The 18,888-nt window shown below is 39.9% G+C and overlaps 1 protein-coding gene across 11 annotated transcripts in view; it reads right to left on the minus strand.

Moving 5' to 3' along the window:
- Positions 1-18,888, minus strand: part of DMD (dystrophin) — a 1,020,507-nt gene that overhangs the window by 526,560 nt on the left and 475,059 nt on the right. For all 11 annotated transcript variants that reach the window (XM_035114377.2, XM_035114375.2, XM_035114388.2 and 8 more), the window contains 2 exons: positions 6,551-6,745; positions 2,036-2,208 (listed from right to left, as the gene is read on the minus strand). In XM_035114377.2, coding sequence (XP_034970268.2) covers positions 2,036-2,208; positions 6,551-6,745 — 368 coding nt within the window. The remainder of the gene's footprint in view (positions 1-2,035; positions 2,209-6,550; positions 6,746-18,888) is intronic.

Consider the following 18,888-nt stretch of genomic DNA (forward strand, 5'->3'; position numbering starts at 1 on the left):
TATTCTCTTATTATTATATTCTACACTGATTACTACCCTTGCTTGCCAAAAGCACATCAAAGTTTCATACAACAAAATGCAAACACTAAACACTTCTGGAAAAACCACTCCTATATTGAAACAATATAGCCCCTGTTGCTGCTGCTGCTGCTGCTGCTGCCGCTATAGAATTTTGCCTTTGAATAATGGCAATTAAATTTAAGAGTGTTTACTATAAGTATAACAATAATTAGTAGACAAAATTTCAATCCACCAAACACATTTTAATTAATAGTATTCACATTTTAAGACTACTTTAGATTCTCATCAATAGGTTATCTTGTCTGCCATAGAAAATACTGTGTCACATGACATGAGTACCATGATACCATGGACCACATTTTGTACAAAGAAGCCAACATTAATAGCTCCATTCACACATCATATATACAGACAGAGCAGTTACTAGGGCAGGGCAGCAGCTCTTAACTGACCTGATGTCACCAGTGTTGCTGTAGCTTACCAGAAGGGGAGGGGCAAGGTGGTGGCAAGGTCCGCATGGTGCAAACAAACAACCTAGCAGAGCCATTTGTGCCAGTGTGTTTGTACCATGCCAAGCTCGCTGATACTTCACCCCTTGTGGAGGGGAGAGCAGACTGTATCTGATAGGCCTCCTCGCTAATATGTTCATATTGCATCACAGGGGTGCCAACTTGAATAAAATACTGTGGGGGCCTGGATAAGCTCCAGCCCACATAATTGATCAAATGACATAATGCACACACGCTATTTGAATGGGAATGCCCATCAGCTTTGTGAGGACCCAGTTCCCTCAAATATTTTATTGTGGGGGCCGAAGCCCCCACAGCCCCTATGAGTTGGCTCCTATGTTGCATTACTAGAGCTACTCATTTCAGTAGCACTTCACTGAAACCAAAAAGCATGAATTATCTCCCTAATGCCCAAAGTGGAAGAAATAATATTTCATTGAAGTCAAAACATATTCTTAAACTATTTAGTGTTTATAAAAATATTATTTCCCTTCTTTTGTATTATTTCCCTTCTTGAGAACCTGGTAGTTCTTTAGAAACCTACCAGTCCTCCTCCAAAAATTTGTAATGGTTCAGTGCAAATATTGCTATTTTGCTATATGGGCTTGATTCAGAGTCTGGTTGGTTGGTTGATGGCTGGCCAAAAGGGTTGGTAGGTTAGCTCATATAGGCTTTCTTTTCTTGTAATGATTCCACACAGTGGAGATATTTGTATTCAGACATCAGTACTTCCCATGTTGCAACTGATGCCTTTACAGCTTCATGAAGAAACCTTATAAGGTTTGGTGCACTTCCCAGTCCTAGAATTAGAGAGCAATGGTGGCTTAAAGGCAACAATGGCCAAACTGCACTGGCCTCTGCTTTCTTCTGCCCCAATGTTTTACCTTGTTGGCTGGCCCTGGGTTATCACTGGACTTCCTCAATACTGTTCTCAGGTTCCTTATGATACGTTGCCAAACTATTTGCAGTCATGATTAATCTCAATAAATATACAATCTTCTTTTCACCCAACTCCTTCTACCAAAATTCGCTATGATTGCAACAATCTGTGCATATTTTATAGAGTGCTTCCACAAGCACCATTTTATAATTAAATAATTACAGGTACACAGTGGCTTCTATCACAAAAGAAACTGCTGTGTCTTAAGAGTGACAGCTAGACCCGAACTCTTTTCCAGACCCACTCCTCCTTTTTTTTCTTATTATTCTATCATTCCAAAAAGTAAAAAAAAACACCACCCAATAGCCTCTTTATTGAGGAAGATATCTATATTAGCTTGGTTGCAATAATACAGTGAGGTGCATTAATCTAGTTTTAGTCAAATGATTGCATGAATACATAATCCATACAGAAATACCAAGACCATCCACATATTAAGACAGATTCAATCTGAAATCAGCAAAATATTTTCCACAGAGAATATGCAAAGGTGCCACTACACAATGTAAGCCAAATACTAAAGAGGCTTGTTAACTTATTTACAGTAGTTCATTATCTTACTTACGTATGTCGGTCCTGATACATCTTGTTAACTTTTTCCCACTGGTAAGTAAGCTGCGCCAGCTTTTCCTGTATCCTTCCAGCTTCTCCAGGTGTGGCACTTTTTAAAACTGCAGTCTTCTTATTGCGAATAACTTCAATCTGTCCTGAGTATCTCCCTAGGCTGTCTTTAATTTTCTGCAATGCCATGTTAAACAACACAAAAGATGAAAAGAGAATATCAGGCACAATTGAAAAGAAGCAGCAAGCTTTTGTCTAAAATATGTAGCAGACGTATAATACTTCTAGCTCTTGACTGAATAATGAATATAGGCCTGACATTGTATGAGAGGTGGAGCTGTGAGTAGTAATGCAAAGAAGATACATGGGATGTAGTGTGAGGGAGTTATAGCCCTGGAGTGTGTGAGGATATTAATGGACTTGGGGAGTAAAAGAAAAGTGAGGGGAGTTTTAGTGGAGAGGTTTAGTAGAAAGGTCCAATATAAGAGGCAAAGGAGAAATGGCTTGTTTAATGTTCTGTGTGTGAGTGTGTGTCAGAGAGAGAGAATGCATGTGTGAGTAAAGGCACCACTTATGCACCCCGTACTCGTGTGCAACCATATTTACTCAGGTCACTGCAAAATAGATAGGTTGGCCTTTTCTCACTCCGGGCTACTGCCGGGGCAAGGGAAGGCAGCCTTCGATTGACCAATGGGGCAGGAGGCACCTTCTCACTGCCTCTATCTGTGCCACCATCCTGGCACCAATTCTGCTGGGTGCCCTTCTCAGCTCCCACCCTCAGTGGCCAGCCACTGGCACCGCGGGCACTGACTCTCCTCAGGCAGGCACGTATTTGCAGAGCAGAAATATGTTTAAGCTGCTTTAGATGCCATCAGTGTGTTTGTAAACTGGCTAGGAAAATTGCACTCTGATTTCAAGAATGAAGAAAGAAAGGCTTAGCGAAGCCCCTTAGCAGATGAAGTGGCAATAGCGTTTGGGAACTGTATCAATTTCATTGCTCTTGAAAGTGAAATCAAATCAAAGAAATTTTGATGGCCATTTATTTTTGTTTTCTAAAATTTGCCTCTCTCTGACAGTTAAGAACAACATTCTCTAGTAATTTGACTTTTCAGAAATTTGTGTGACAAGCATCCAAATCAGGTTGGAAAGTGTATTCATTCACATTGGTTCTTTGGATTGTGGTTAATTGGGTTTTGCTCAGCTATGGGGAAGGGCTATTTTAAACTTTACCATTTAGACTTCATTTATAAAATTGAGTTCCTCAGTTCTTTCCTAGGCTTATTTGATAGAATCCAGATGTGCATTTCTTTTACAAAATGCAAATATATTTTTAGAAAATAAAATATCTACAGGATGAGGCATTGTTCTGGAATGAATACCAAATCTGTAATCATATTTCAGTTTTTATATTGATATCATAAATGAGAGAAGCACAGCTTGTACCATTCATGAATAAGAGAAAAAGATCCACTACTTAATCGCAGTCTTAAATATGTACTAGAACTATGAATCATAATATTTGCTACAACTTTCATAAATCCAGCACATTTAAAGAGGATTATGTATGCATTCTTGCTGGGAGAATGAAAGGTTTAGAGTGATTAATGAATATCTAGCATAAACAGAAATGGTGAGGATTCCTAAGGAGAACTGGTGGATTTACATATATAATCTTTGGGGATAAGGACAAAAATCACAGCCAAGGCAGAGACAAAGGGTTATAATTATCTGGAATTGACATTTTTAGTGGAGATTGCTATTCACCTACAAATGCTATGTTCTGTCAGAAATAATCCTTATGGAAAACAACATTTATTAACGTATTCCTGGCCTGATTTATCGATGATAGAGTAAACCACCAGCCTAGAAATGTTCTACCAGAATTGGGTAGCCTAGGTTCACTACTCACTGATGAAACTGACTGAATTATCACTTAGGTCATTCGCTGTCAGAGGAACATACCTATTGCATGCAACTCACTATCTTTCAGTCTAACATATGTAACAGTGTTGTTATGAGGATATAATGCAAAGGAAAACAATGAGCAAATCAGAGGAAGCGCACAATATTAACACTACACTATTGGGGAACATCAAGACTGATGTTCACTGATGGCTGATTCTTTCAGGAAGAAGATTCTGGATCTCTCTCTCTCTCTCTCTCTCACACACACACACACACACACACACAGGCAGACCAAGGGGTCTCAAATTCAGCACCCCCATCTCTCGCCTTCCATTCTTCATCACAGTTGTCCAGTGTGACCAAACCAGTGACGCTCCCCCCCCTAAATCCGCCTCTGATATATACCATAGCAATATACTGTGTATATTTATAAGGATGGAAAGGCTACTCCCATTGTTTTTGCCCACTTGGTTTATGTTCTCACATAACGAGCAGAACAATCCAAAAACCACTTACACAGTGCAGGAGAGATTAGGTGGAGATGTCCCTTTGCCCAGCTCTTTAGACTCAGTTAGCCTCTTGCCAGGCAACAAATGTGTGGGAAGGCAGGAAGCTCACTGGCGGTATTCATTCCAGAGGAAAGCCCCAAATTAGGGCATTCTGAGAGCAGAGAGAGGGTGGGACTCCAGAATTTTCAGGATCCCCAGTTGGCTACATGATGACATTGGGCCTGATCAGTCTGCCTCTGTCACCTTCCACTACTGTGAACAGCAGGACTGCAGATTCAGTGGTTGCTTCAGCAAAATACCATTTGCAGACAACCTAAAACTTAGTCCTCATGGGGCCATGTATTGGCTTCTATGGAAACCAGAGTCTCTAAGCTGATTCCATAACCTTGGCTGCAACTGATGGCTATTGATGAGACAGACTATTTAACTCTGGACCAGTTTCAGTTGCCCATAGAAAGGTATTAATTAAACATGCTATCAAAAAACAGTTAACAAAAGACTTTAAGACATACTTCTACCCACTACTGTCTTGAAATTTGATTCATGTGACTCTACTACGGATAAAAATCAACCACAATTTAATTTTAAACCTTCTCCAACCAGCAGCTATACAATTTATGTGCCATGTTTCTATTTTTACTCCAGGATAATGACAATGATGAATGATTTTACCAGGAAATAAATATTCATTCATTACGAAGCTCAGATCAAAACTATATCCCTTACGAAAGCATATGAATCTGTAAGATCTATTTGGCTACTGTGATAGATTTATTTCGGAGGAAGATGGAACTGTGCCCACAACTACCATCTCTTGACATTTTAATAGTTCAGTTAAATTAAACCTACAGCAATAGTTACTTGTAACCATGTTAATCAGTATCATTAAAGTTGGTGTCAGCTACAATAATATCAAATACATGTGGAAGAACAAGTGATTAGTTATGGAAATAATTCATACTAAGATGCACAAATGTGTGACATTAAAGAGTACTAATGGGGATCCATTCATCTGCTACTAATCCTTTTGCTGGCCCATTGATTCTCTGACCAATACAGTTGACAACATGGAAAAGGACCAAATAACAGTAATTTATATAGTATCTAATTTTTGGATAATCTAACCACATCAGCAAGAGTAATTGTTTTGTTTTGTTTTTAGTGAAGAATAGCAACAACAATGTCATGATACACTTTTTAAAGTAATCTGGGCGTAAGATTCAAGAAAATATTGAATAATATATTGGGAACAACATAAACATAAAATGTTTCTGGACTGATTTAATTAATACCAAATAACTTTGTACTGTTTAACAATTCTTTATGGATATATACACTACTGTTACGTTGACATTTATATATTTTCTTTTTTATTACTAACAAAAAAATCTTTAAAGTTGCCTAAAGACGTTTTGTTGTCACTGCTTTGCGTAGTTGTTTCTGTACATTTGTCCTCTTTCTAGTTTTTGTTTATATTTCATTTTTTAACTCAGTGTGTATCACATTCTGAACTAGTGAGGTTTGCTGTCCTCTTTCCGTGTGCCCCAAAATCTACTACGGTGGTCCCCTAACCCTCCAAAGCTGATGTTAAGGGTATAGGAAGATGATGGGGACAGGAGAGTAAGTTCTGTTGCTCATATGGGAGTCCCTTGCACTAGCAGAGCTGTCGTGTTAGATATGGCCTGTATTTCCTAACCCCATTTACCTGGGACTGCCGGTAAGTCATTTTAATGGGGTTAAGTCTCAGGTAAGTGGAGTTAGGACTGCAACCTAGTTTAGGAAATTGGTTTTTTGTTTTGTTTTTTAATGCCGAGAGAAAATTAAAGAAAAAAACTGACCAAAGCAGAAGCAACAGAGTCTTCTGGCACCTTATGGTATAAGCTTTTGTGAACTTTATCACTGTGCAAAGCACAGGGGTTGCTGCTGTTCAAAAAGTGAAAAGACTCATTTGCACATCTCTTTTAAAAACATTGATTTTTCTTTATATTGCAGCATTTTCCTTTGTATTTCAGCATTCTGGCTAACTTGGAAATGATGCATACATTCAAAAATGGCACATTACCTTTAAATTATTATTCAAATTATTCAAATTGTTTGAGTCTTACCATGAGGCACTCTTCTTGTTTGACAAGATCCTCACAGTCCCTCCCCTGCAGACTGGGAGAATTAAGGAGGTCTTCCACATCAGACAAAGCTTGTAGTAGCCGAAGGATTTCTGCCAGGTATGCAGAAGGCACATAAGAGGTTTCCACAGTCATACTTTCAGTCATCACAACAGTTGTCTCCTCACGAACTGTTTGCTGGTATAGATATACAACAGAATTTTTCCTTTAGTTTCAAAAAATGGTCACTGCACTTAAAAATAGTAATATATAAACAAGATTTTTATTTATTTATTTACAGTATATCATTTTGTAGTAAAAGGTAAAGGTAAAGTGACCCCTGACAATTAAGTCCAGTCGCGAATGACTCTGGGGTTGCGGCGCTCATCTCAAATTGTACAACCATAATAAACATATGCTGGCTAATTCATTTGATTGTGATATTTAATGCTTCATATAGTAGGGCATTTTTATCTTACTTCTGCAAAAATGTAAATCTGGTCCTTGATTTGTAATGGCTAACTATGAGACATTCAGGACATTAATGACTATGGTTCTGAGACTGTGAAAGGTGAAAGGAGTAGGTGCGTATGGGGTTTCTGCAGACTTTTTCTAGCAGCATAGTCATTTAAATCTATAAAGAAAGAACGTACAAGCTAGATGGGAAATCCTATCCTGGAAAGCTCTCCTGAAAGTGCTACGTAGATGTGCCAAGTTTTTCAGCACAATGATTAGCTCCAGTTCCAAAATCTGAGTTATCTGAGTTTATATTTCAAGATTTTCAGATGGAATTCATAAATTAATTTGTGTTAACGATTAAGATTATTTTGAATTTTTGCTAAATTTTAACTACGGACTGAATTTTACACACTGACCACACATTAAAGACTGGTTCACACATCTCTCTTTACCCCATTGTTGATGTTTCAATATTTTTTCTTAAGATTTTGATAACAATACAATGCCAGCTACAAACATCATGTCAAAGTGCAAAATTGGGAAAGGGAAATAATAAGGTGGGAGACACACAAAAAACTACAACAGTTGGCAAGGGTAAGGTCAGCTAAGCCATGAGCTTGTGCCATTATTTCGTATAATCTTATACCGTTTCTGTTTGGTCCTTTAGGTGCATAAAGTAGATGACAATATAAACCAGGAAAGTAGGGAGAAATTACTAAGTGATGGGGAAATCACGCAAGTGCATAGTTCCAATCAGGTCTGCTGCCATTTGTTAGGCAACATAATCTGTTTTAGTAACTAGTGCCAGGATGTAGAAATTGGATTGGATCTCTTATCATGCATTAGATGGCAGTTTTCCTATTGTTATAATGCTGTAACAGTCCATTCCCCATGAACGTTAGATTCAGAGTTTCTTGTAGTGAATCCTAGCTAGGATTGATACTTGTGTCCCTACTGACTTTGGAAACATTGGGCTAGCAGATGTTTAAGGATGCCCTACTCCACTTCCAATTTTCAGCTCATATACATGACTCACACATCCCACCACAACACAGGGAACACCACTCCGTGTACACTCCTCTGAAGTCCTTCATCTCCTGAATGTAAATCAGAAACTTCAAAGTGATTTTAGGAGCATAAACAATTTATTATTATTCAAGAATCCTTGGTAACACTGAAACTGGGTAGGGGTGCTGGTTCTGCCAATAAAATCAAATTTAGGCTGTGCAATGAGTGCAGGAGTTAGAGGCAGAAATTATTGTCTGAATTGTGAAGTAAGGTACTGGATTTAGCCAAGACCACATTTGAATTGAGCCAGGCAGCAAAATGTCTTGAGCTGGCATTGTAGGGATGCAATGGGAAAATAATGCATGTTAAAAAGGGTGGTGACGCAAAAATTGGCACCATTCCACTACCCAATAGCTAAACTATTGTCTAAGAGAACAAGCTTGACTTTAAGTTGTTGAAATAAGTACAACAACCTTAGGGCAAGTATTCAACAAAATCCCAAGGTGGACCCCACATAACTCTTTCTAAGGAAGCAAGAAGTTTCAGATAGCCAAATAAGCATATGCTCATTCCAGAAGTTGCTTAAATCATGTCATCTTAAATTGGATGAATGTGCTATGCAAGGCAGATTCCCAAGTATTTTAAGCTTTGCAAATCACAGTCTGCGTCAAGATGCTAAAATATTGGAATAATATTTTCAGTATAAAAGTTATATAGGGGTGCATTGTGCAAGTTTAATTACATCTTTCTGATCAACTAAACTCTCTTCTGAATTTATTATAAAACTCAGTAAATGTGAAAGGTCCTAAATAGCAGGCTTTGCACAGTGCTGAGATATATCTCAGGAATATTAAGTACATATCAATATAGCCCAAAATTCATGGTTGGGCAATACCTTTATTAGAATCAACCAAAAATGTCAAGCTTGCCCTGATTTAGGGACATTTTGGTTAGTCCTAATAAGGGTATCGCCCAAGTATGGATTGTGCAAATTTTTCTTGTGCACCAACACAGCTACTTTTGCTTTTTACATCCAGATAGAAATATTTCCAGAATGTTGATAAATCTATTGGTACATCTGAAACTACAAGTGAAAATATCAGTTAATATTTATTGTTTAAAAATTGTATAAAGCATACTATATTCTCTCATCATAGATTAGGAGAGATAATATCATTCAGATTATGTACAATCTTTTTATTGCCCTCATTTAACACTAATAGCACTTGGTTTTTTAACCACTGCTGTGTTGTACATTACTAACTGCATGCTTACATCAACATATCTTGTGAGACACAGTTCTTTCTATATCTCGTTTTCCCTGTACCAAAAACTACATAGCGCCAGCTCAAAAATGGCATATAAGTGAGGAAAGAAGAAGCACAAATTACTTGGGTTACTCCCCACTTTTAGACTGTATTACAGTAGTACCTCTGGTTGCGAATGGGATCCGTTCCGGAGCCCCATTCGCAACATGAGCAGTACGCAACCCGTGCCTGCACTTCTGCGCACGTGCTGGTCGTGATTTGGAACTTCTGGTCATGACGTCATTTGATGCTTCTGCGCATGTGCGAACCGCTGAACCCGGAAGTAACCCATTCTGTTACTTCCGGGTTTGGCATGTTCGTAACCTGTGTTGTACGCAACCCGCATCATTCGTATCCAGAGGCATGATTGTATATGAAGTATGACTGAACAGTCTTACCTGTGAGATCTATGAGCACTAGGTAAGCATCAAAGCTCACAGGTCTCATGAGAGGGGGTATCCACATGCCCAGCTACCTGCAGAGGTGCTTCTCTTTTCCATATATGTGTAACAAAGGAACTGGCTCTGAGAAAATGCAGAACGCTATAGCATAGTATCTTAATGTATATGTGATTGTATCCAATGCTGTATGAGCAGCATTCCACTCACACAACAGAACTTTCCTCTCCTCTCCTCTCCTCTTTTCAGGCATCCTCCAATGTTCTGGAGCAGATTTTCAAGGTGTGCAGGAGGCTGGAGGGAATAGGGGCAGGTGTTTCCATTGTACAGTGGTACCACTGGAAGGACAGATCATGAAGCTGAGGCTCCAATATTTTGGCCACATCATGAGAAGACTCCCTGGAAAAGACCGTTGGGATGTTGGGAAAGATTTGAGGGCACCAGGAGAAGGGGACGTCACAGAGGACAAGATGGTTGGACAGTGTTCTCGAAGCTACCAACGTGAGTTTGACCAAACTGCGGGAGGCAGTGGAAGACAGGAGTGCATGGCGTGCTCTGGTCCATGGGGTCACAAAGAGTCAGACATGACTAAATGACTAAACAACAACAACACCTCAGGTTAAGAACATAATTCGTTCTGGAGGTCCATTCTTAACCTGAAACTGTTCTTAACCTGAGGTACCACTTAGCTAATGGGGCCTCCCACTGCTGCCGCCGCACGATTTCTGTTCTCATCCTGAAGCAAAGTTATTAACCCGAGGTACTATTTCTAGGTTAATGGAGTCTGAACCTGAAGCGTCTATAACCTGAGGTACCACTGTACAAGTGGAATTCTGTTGTACAAGCAGAATGGCAGCAATTGATACAATCCTGTTCACTTCTGGGATGCCCCGAGCTGCAGAATTTTTATACTTGTTTCACAGATGCTGATATCCAGTTTGCCTTTTTAAACTGATTTATTCTCTCAAAGTAGTATTGAGAGGCCTATGGAAAGATTAAGGAAGATCAAACTTCATTCTGAAAATGCAAAGATGGTTGTGGAGAAGTAATAGTTTACTTTCATCTCAGTATAGTGAGAAGCAAAATAAGAGTTGGTCTCAAAAGTGCAAGAGAGCTGGACAACATATGAGGAAGTGTTTCACAAATTTTGGAATATTTCCTTAAGGCTCCAAAATATGTCAACTATACACCCAGAACTATAATACCTGAAATTCTTAAACATTAAGTGTTAATTCCAGGTAGTATGGAACAGCATGAAAAACTAAATAAATATTGGATTTCTTAACACCAAAAGAGAAATTCTTCTCCAGGGAATTTACACTATTTATTTAGGCTTGATATAAATGCCTTTTTCATGCACTGCTTGCTATGCCAGAGTGAACTATGAGATTGTCCCACTTGAATGAAGACAAATTCTAAGTCTCCAGAACAGCTAAGGTTTGCTCCATATTGAATGTATATAAATTTTGCATTAATTTTATGAAAAACATAAAGGTGATTTGAGGTATATATAGGTCTTTCTGGATTGGCCTTCAAAAATGAATCCCCCCCACTCAAATGAGGGCTTTGTAACTATATGAACATAAATTTAGAAGTTGCCCAGTATATGATACATTAGTTGATTTCCAATTACAAAGAAAAACATATTTTATTTAGAAAACCAGTTTTATCCTTGCATTCATTTCATTTCCTCAGTACTCACACTGTATCAGGCTGTACAAGAGGAGGACTTTCCAGCCATTACATGTAAATTAGTAAGATGCTGCTTTCAAACAGTAACACACAACATTATACAATTATGAAATAAATACAACACAGTGACCTGGTTTGCATGACCTTATAAGCCAAACTATGGCTTACCACGACTGCGTGGGAATTCAACCTCCTGTAGAGGAGATTGTAACTGTTTTGCTCCTTCGTTCTTTTTCTTGCTAGACCACATCATGTTGCCCAAATAAGGACTTGTGTTTAAGCTGGCTCCACACTAACCACAGGCTGTAGCCAATATTTGCAAAGCAGTTTTGTCTGATAACCTGTAATGCAGTTTTTAGCATCAGAACATTGAAATGTATCTGCATCATCTTGGAAAGGGGCATGTCAAGGATTCATAAAGACTATTAGTGTTCCACAGTAAGAACTCTGCCCTTCCCCCATAGTCAACTCTCTCTCTCTCTCATATATTCCTTTTTTTATCTGCCTTTTTGCAGCAACATGTTATTTTGCTTATCTCCATTTACTTTTAATGAAACATAAGCATTTGTTTAAACATCAATTTTGCAGAGGAGATTTTTCAGAGTTTATTCCCTCCCCCCATCTAAATCTTGGTGTGTGGTTTTTTTTTAAGTAAAGAATATTTGGAGATGGAGAAAACATGTATTTAATGGTATTTAAATATTGGTCTGTTCCACCCGATATATATAGGGTAGGAAGATGTAAACGTCAAGCTTTCCATGAAATATTCTATGATAAAAGTGAATTTTCATTTTATTTTCTTGTGCTTCCTAGCACAATATTTGCAATTAAGAGTAAAACAAAAACAAAAACCATGATATTACCTCACTCCCTGACATGTCCCAACTGCTACCTAAGTTGATATATAAATTACAAGTTTACTCCAGACAGCCTGCTTGTGACCTTCAGTAGCTGATTGAAATGCAGAATTCCTCTCCACAGGGTGTATTCCATGTCCATTTGGACTGCAGTTCTAGCCCACCACCCAGCAGATCCTGATAGTCATGCCATATTTTAATATCCTGTATGAGGTAGGTTTGATAGGTAAGTGTATATAGCTTTCCATGAAGCATATATCTGAACCATATTTAGGTCGTATGCAATAAAATTATTTTCACTCAGACTTAAACTATTTCTCTTAGAAACAAGTAACAATTATTGCTAGCATTCGCAAATGCATATGCAGCTGTTAAAGGTATTCTATCATTGTATTATTATTTTTTACTTTAAGAAACAAATGAAAATACGCATTTCTAATGCTTAGCTTTATTATTTTAATTTAGTATTAGTAGAAGCAGCAGCATAGCAAATATTCAGAGTAGTCATTCTTAACATATAACACTGAAATTGCTTTAAATGGTTTCAGCTAATTATAAATTACTGTGTGATGGATCTTATGTGGAATGCCCTTCAAATCCTATTACTCTTTCTGATAAAAGGAAGCCATTTCCAGTAAGAATGCTTGAAGAATTTGATCTCAGAGAGTTACACTGTGAATTGATATGATCTGTACCTCCAGAACTAATGTTCAGATTGAAATTCACTTATCCCCCATATTTCACACATCATATTTGCTCATCCACCATATTTCCCAAACATTCCAGTGCAATTCTTGGTTTAAAAATTGCATCGAAAGTACAATGAGAAATGTGCAGTTTGAGGGGAAAACATTCTTTTAAATGAATATCTGAATGTGATAGTTTGTATGGATTGTTTATTTTTAACAGATTAATATGGATGGGATGTGATAGAGTTTTAAGTGAGAAAAGAGGTGAAAATGCCGTGGACTTGAAATAGGCTGAATTGCCCATCTACAGTGCCCATTATGTGTACAAAAGAACCTTTATTTATTTATTAAATCTATATCCTGGCTTTCCTCCAAAAGAAGCCTAGGGTGACAAGCAACAAGCGATAAAACAATGAAAACATCTTAAAAGCAATTCCAATACAGATGCAGACAGGGCAAGATCTCAACGTAAAAGGCTTGTTGAAAGAATAATATCTCCTGAAGGCACAAAAAAGGCAACTGAGATGGCTCCTGTCTGATATTTAAGGGGAAGGCGTTCCAAAGGGCTGGTGCCACAACACTAAAGGCCTGATTCCTATAATGTGCAGAATCATAGAATTGTAGATCTGAAAGAATGAGAATCATCTAGTCCAGGACTGTGCAGCTGTCCCATATGGGGATTGAACCTGCAACCTTGGTGTTATCAGCACCACACTCTAGCCAGCTGAGCTGGAGAATGGACCTCCTAATAAGATGGTCATAGCTGTCAACCCTCCCGTTTTTCGTGGGAAACCCCCTTATTTCAATCCGTTTCCCGCTACTATCCCGGATTGTAGATATCCAGTAAATTTCCCGGATTTCAAAGCAGCTCCTCTCCCTCCCTGCTGGCCAGGGAGGCTCCACTCTGTGCCCCCCCCCGTGAGCGCCCAGCCACCACCCGGTAAAACGCCTTGCTCGGCAGCTGGCTGCTCGCTCACTTGCTGAGTGCTGCCAGAAATCGCCTGCTCATGTCCAGTGCCCAGACAAGCGGACACAGACAGCCCGGCACTGGAAGTAGATTTTGCACATGTCTGGACATGCGCAGAAGCAATTTCCGGTGCCCCAGACATGGGCAGAGCCGGCACTGGAAGTCGCTTCTGCGCTGGGTGAGGCTGCTGATCCCTTATTTTCCAATCCGTAAGTTGACAGCTGTGAATATGGTATCTGTCAGAAGCTCTCACCTCAGAGCACTGTGATTGAATGGATATAAATAAGGGGTGGGGCGATCTTTGAGATATCTTCACAGGGGCGTAGCCAGGATCAAAACTAGGGGGGGGGGAAGCCATGGTCGTTCAGGGGCGGGGCCAAGGCACAGAAGGGGAGGGGCCACAAAGTGGGCGGGGCTAAAGGGCCAACGGGCCTGATGACATCGTGGCGGTGGCAGCAGCGGCCACCTTGTGCTTCTGGGGCTGGTAGCGTTGGCGGCTACCCTGCTTGGCTGGAGAGGACGGGAGGGTCGGGCAGGCGAGAGGGGGTGGCAGGGCGGGCGAGGGCGAGGCAAGACACGGCCGCAGCCACGACGGCTCCGAGGCGTTGCTGCATATCAGCATAATATTTCAACCATGGTTCAAGCCCCACCTTAGGAAAAAAATCCTGCATTGCAGGGGGTTGGACTAGATGACCCTTGTGGTCCCTTCCGACTACAATTCTATGATTCTATTGATATATTACCATACATATGCATCATTCTGCTTTCTTGAATTGTCCTACTCCTAGGCATAGCATCCAACTCCTAGAGGCCTAGGTGCCCCCCCCCAATTACTGGTAAATACCGTATTTGAAAGAGTCATCCCCCCATGTTGATGGGCTTTCTATGTGGGGCTTATCTGCCCCCCCCGTATTTTATTAAGGATGGAAGAGGGAGGGAAGGAAGGAAGACATAGAGAGATAACTCATATTTGTGGGTGTCTCTGGATGACGCTGTGATGCTGGAACTCTGCAGCAAGAGGACAGGAGGGTCGGGCAGGCGAGAGGGGGTGGAAGGGCGGGAGAGGGCGGGGCAAGGCATGGCCGCAGCTACGACAGCTCCGAGGCGTTGCTGCATATCAGCATAATATTTCAACCATGGTTCAAGCCCCACCTTAGGAAAAAAATCCTGCATTGCAGCGGGTTGGACTAGATGACCCTTGTGGTCCCTTCCGACTACAATTCTACGATTCTATTGATATATTACAATACCATATGCATCGTTCTGCTTTCTTGAATTGTCCTACTCCTAGGCATAGCAGCCAACTCCTAGAGGCCTAGGTGCCTCCCCCCCCCCAATTACTGGTAAATACCGTATTTGAAAGAGTCATCCCCCCATGTTGATGGGCTTTCTATGTGGGGCTTATCTGCCCCCCCCCCGTATTTTATTAAGGATGGAAGAGGGAGGGAAGGAAGGAAGAAATAGAGAGAGGGATAACTCATATTTGTGGGTGCCTCTGGGTGACGCTGTGATGCTGGAACTCTGCATGTATAGGAGCCTTGTAAGCAGCTTTCTCTCTGCTTGATTTACAGCAGGCACGTCCAACAGGTAGATTGTGATCTACCAGTAGATCACTGGATGTCTGTGGTAGATCACTGGTAGGTCACTGGCACCCCTAAAAAAAGCTCACCCAAAATTTTCCTCCTCCCTCAAAAAAATTGAACTATGACCTGAAGCCCTAAACAAAAATGGGCCTCCCTCCCTCCTAAAAGAAGCTCAACAAGTTTGACCTAAACCCAAAAAAAACAGGGCTTCCCTTCCTTTAAAAAAACTCAACAGCTTTGACCTGAACCCCCCCAAAAGGGGGTAGATCACCCCCAGTTTTAAACTCTGAGTAGATCAGAGTCTCTTGGGAGGTGGCCACCCCTGATTTACAGTATACAGATGCAGGAGGAGGGGCAGACTGGAACATCAATGCTTTTTATAAACATCACTGTGTCTGTCAAAGCTACAGCCCCGCCCCTTTCTTATTCACTTCCTTTTAGCCTTGCAGAGCCACCTTAGTCAAATTGAATCCTCTGAGTCTGCACCCTCATTAAATCGCCAATAGAACTCTTAATGCTCCTGAATGCTCATTAACAAGTCCCACTTAAGAACAATAGGGTGAAATGGTCAGCTATCAAATCTTGCCTGGGGATATATGCTCCATTGTCTTAACTGCTTAACTACTGGTAGCCACTTTGCTTTATTTATTTGATGTGTTTTTGTTACTGCTGTCCCCCCCCCCCAGCAAGCGGAGACTTAGCTGCTCTTGCTAAAGCAAAGCCTTTTCCACTTCAGTTTTTGGAGGGGAAAAGTGCTGGTTATGGTCTGTAAAATACATTATTATTTTTGCTTCTAGGGGGGGGGCAGCTGCCCCCTCCTGCCCCCCCTGCCTACGCCCATGTATCTTCATCCCAAGATGTATATGACTTTATACACCAGAACCAGAACCTTGCATATAGCCTGGTAGCTAATTGGCACCCAACAGAAACAAAAGTGCTTTCACTGTATTACATTAAAAGCCCTTTATGAAATGCAATGAAACCACACTTTCACCAACAGAAGAGTGGGGGCAAGATATTGTGTAACTCAGTTACTATCAGTGAAAAAGACGATGAAGAAACCAAACAACCTTCTATAAATATGGTTTAGTGCTCACCACTACAGCTGTAATACTGCACTCAAGGAGATAATATAACAAGGTAGGAAGGCTATAGGGGCTCATTGCTGCTAAAAAATTACAGGAACCTTATTTCATAGAATCATAGAGTTGGAAGAGACCACAAGGGCCATCCAGTCCAACCCCCTGCCAAGCAGGAAACACCATCAAAGCATTCTTGACATATGGCTGTCAAGCCTCTGCTTAAAGACCTCCAAAGAAGGAGACTCCACCACACTCCTTGGTAGCAAATTCCACTGCCGAACAGCTCTTACTGTCAGGAGGTTCTTCCTAATGTTTAGGTGGAATCTTCTTTCATGAAGTTTGAATCCATTGCTCCGTGTCCGCTTCTCTGGAGCAGCAGAAAACAACCTTTCTCCCTCCTCTATATGACATCCTTTTATATATTTGAACATGGCTATCATATCACCCCTTAACCTTCCCTTCTCCAGGCTAAACATACCCAGCTCCCTAAGCCGTTCCTCACAAGGCATCGTTTCCAGGCTTTTGTCTTGTTATTCAATTTATGCATGGCGTGTGAGTCTCTTGTTAACTTTGAAAGAGTCACTAACTTTAATAGACACCTAAACAATAAGTGACAATCCTTTTTTTAAGCTCCCTGGGAAGCCCTTTCTGTTAATTGTTCATCCTTTCTATTCACCAGTGCATCTTTGTTAAGCCAACTGCACTGTATTCAGTTGCTAAAAGCAATTCTGAAAGCTGTATTATGTTGGGAGGAAATGTGAAAATTGCATGGCACTTTGCCCAAATAACATACTCAATTATAAAAAATTAAAACATTGGAGCAGGAAAATAACTGCTGTGATCTTGTGCTGAATTAATAGACAATATTGCATTGGGGGGGGGTGTTACATAGCCTTAACAGCTTAGATATTCAGTCAGATGTAGAAAAGCTACACATTTAAATTCAGTGTGTTATCATAACCCTCACTGCCATATAACACCACTTTGCAAGTATGAACACACTGTAGACCTACCACCAAACAATTAAAACCCTCACTTTGGCAGAGTGATGCAAAGTATTCAGATCTAAATGGAATGGCTGGGAGGGAACAAAATTCATCCAATTCTTTCTTGTAGCTTAATAACACATCAAATTTGAAAGAGGAGAGATAAATTGTATTGCACTGTTTCCAACAGATGTGACTTGATTACTTGATTACTGCTCATTTTCCTTATATTTTCTGCACACCTGTGTCTATAGAAACCGAGTGTGAAGATCTGGTTGCTTGCTATATACCTATGTAAATACTGTGCACATATTTCTTTTTTTTTCTATTAAAAAGGCTTAATATGTGTCCTTGACATACTTTCACCAGCAATAATAGTGAACTTGTGCTGAAAGTGGATAGGTTGGTTAAATTATCCTTTCTGGTTTCTAACAGATAAGCAAAAGTACTATGGTGATACGTTTGCAGAACAATTCCCAGGAGGTGCTCTTATAAAAGTACTGTATTAGCTTTTATTTTTAAAGGAATGATAAAACCAGGGCAGACTTAAAACTAATTCACCTATGAACAACTTGCAGTTGAACATGACAAAGTCTGTAGACTTACCTTAATGTGCAGTATTTTTCAACATTCACATTTTTATAATACCTTAGAACATGTTTAGATGACTAAATATAAGTAATGGACTCTTGCCTTGTACCACCCTCCAGCCCTAGGAGCCTTCATAAGAGAGCGGTTTCCACAGGGAAGAACTGTGGGAAGAGAGGCTCTGTTTGTCATTATGGGGTGATTGGTTCCACCTGTTCTGCCCACCTCCAGCCTCAGGAATCTTGAGGAGCACTATGTGTATGTGTATTTAAATGAGCTGAATGGAGAGAGATCATGAGTTGTGGCAGTTTGGTGTGTTGTGTGGGTTAGAAACTAACAGTGCTTTGTTTACTTTATATAAATTATAAATGCTGTATTGATTTGTTAATCATATATGACTTTTGCTTTAATTGTGATGTTTAGCTTATTTTTATAGATTGTAATTGTTTTACGGATGATTTGTTAATTGCTCTATATGTTATGCTGTTTTTGTGACATTCTATTATGTTATTCTATCATATTGTATCGTATTATCTATTCTATCATATTATTGTTATTTACTGTTTGTGAGCCAGTTTGGGATTCATTTGAATGTTGGTATGCTCTTTTAAAAGCACATCCTAATACAAAATACAGTTTATGAGGTTGTTTGTTTTTGGACTCTCCTTGATTGAGCAGCAAAATGATGGATTATGTGAAATAGAATGTGCTGAGGTTGAGCCCTT

This window comes from Zootoca vivipara, chromosome 4 (assembly GCF_963506605.1).
Source record: "Zootoca vivipara chromosome 4, rZooViv1.1, whole genome shotgun sequence".
NCBI classification, from domain to species: domain Eukaryota; kingdom Metazoa; phylum Chordata; class Lepidosauria; order Squamata; family Lacertidae; genus Zootoca; species Zootoca vivipara.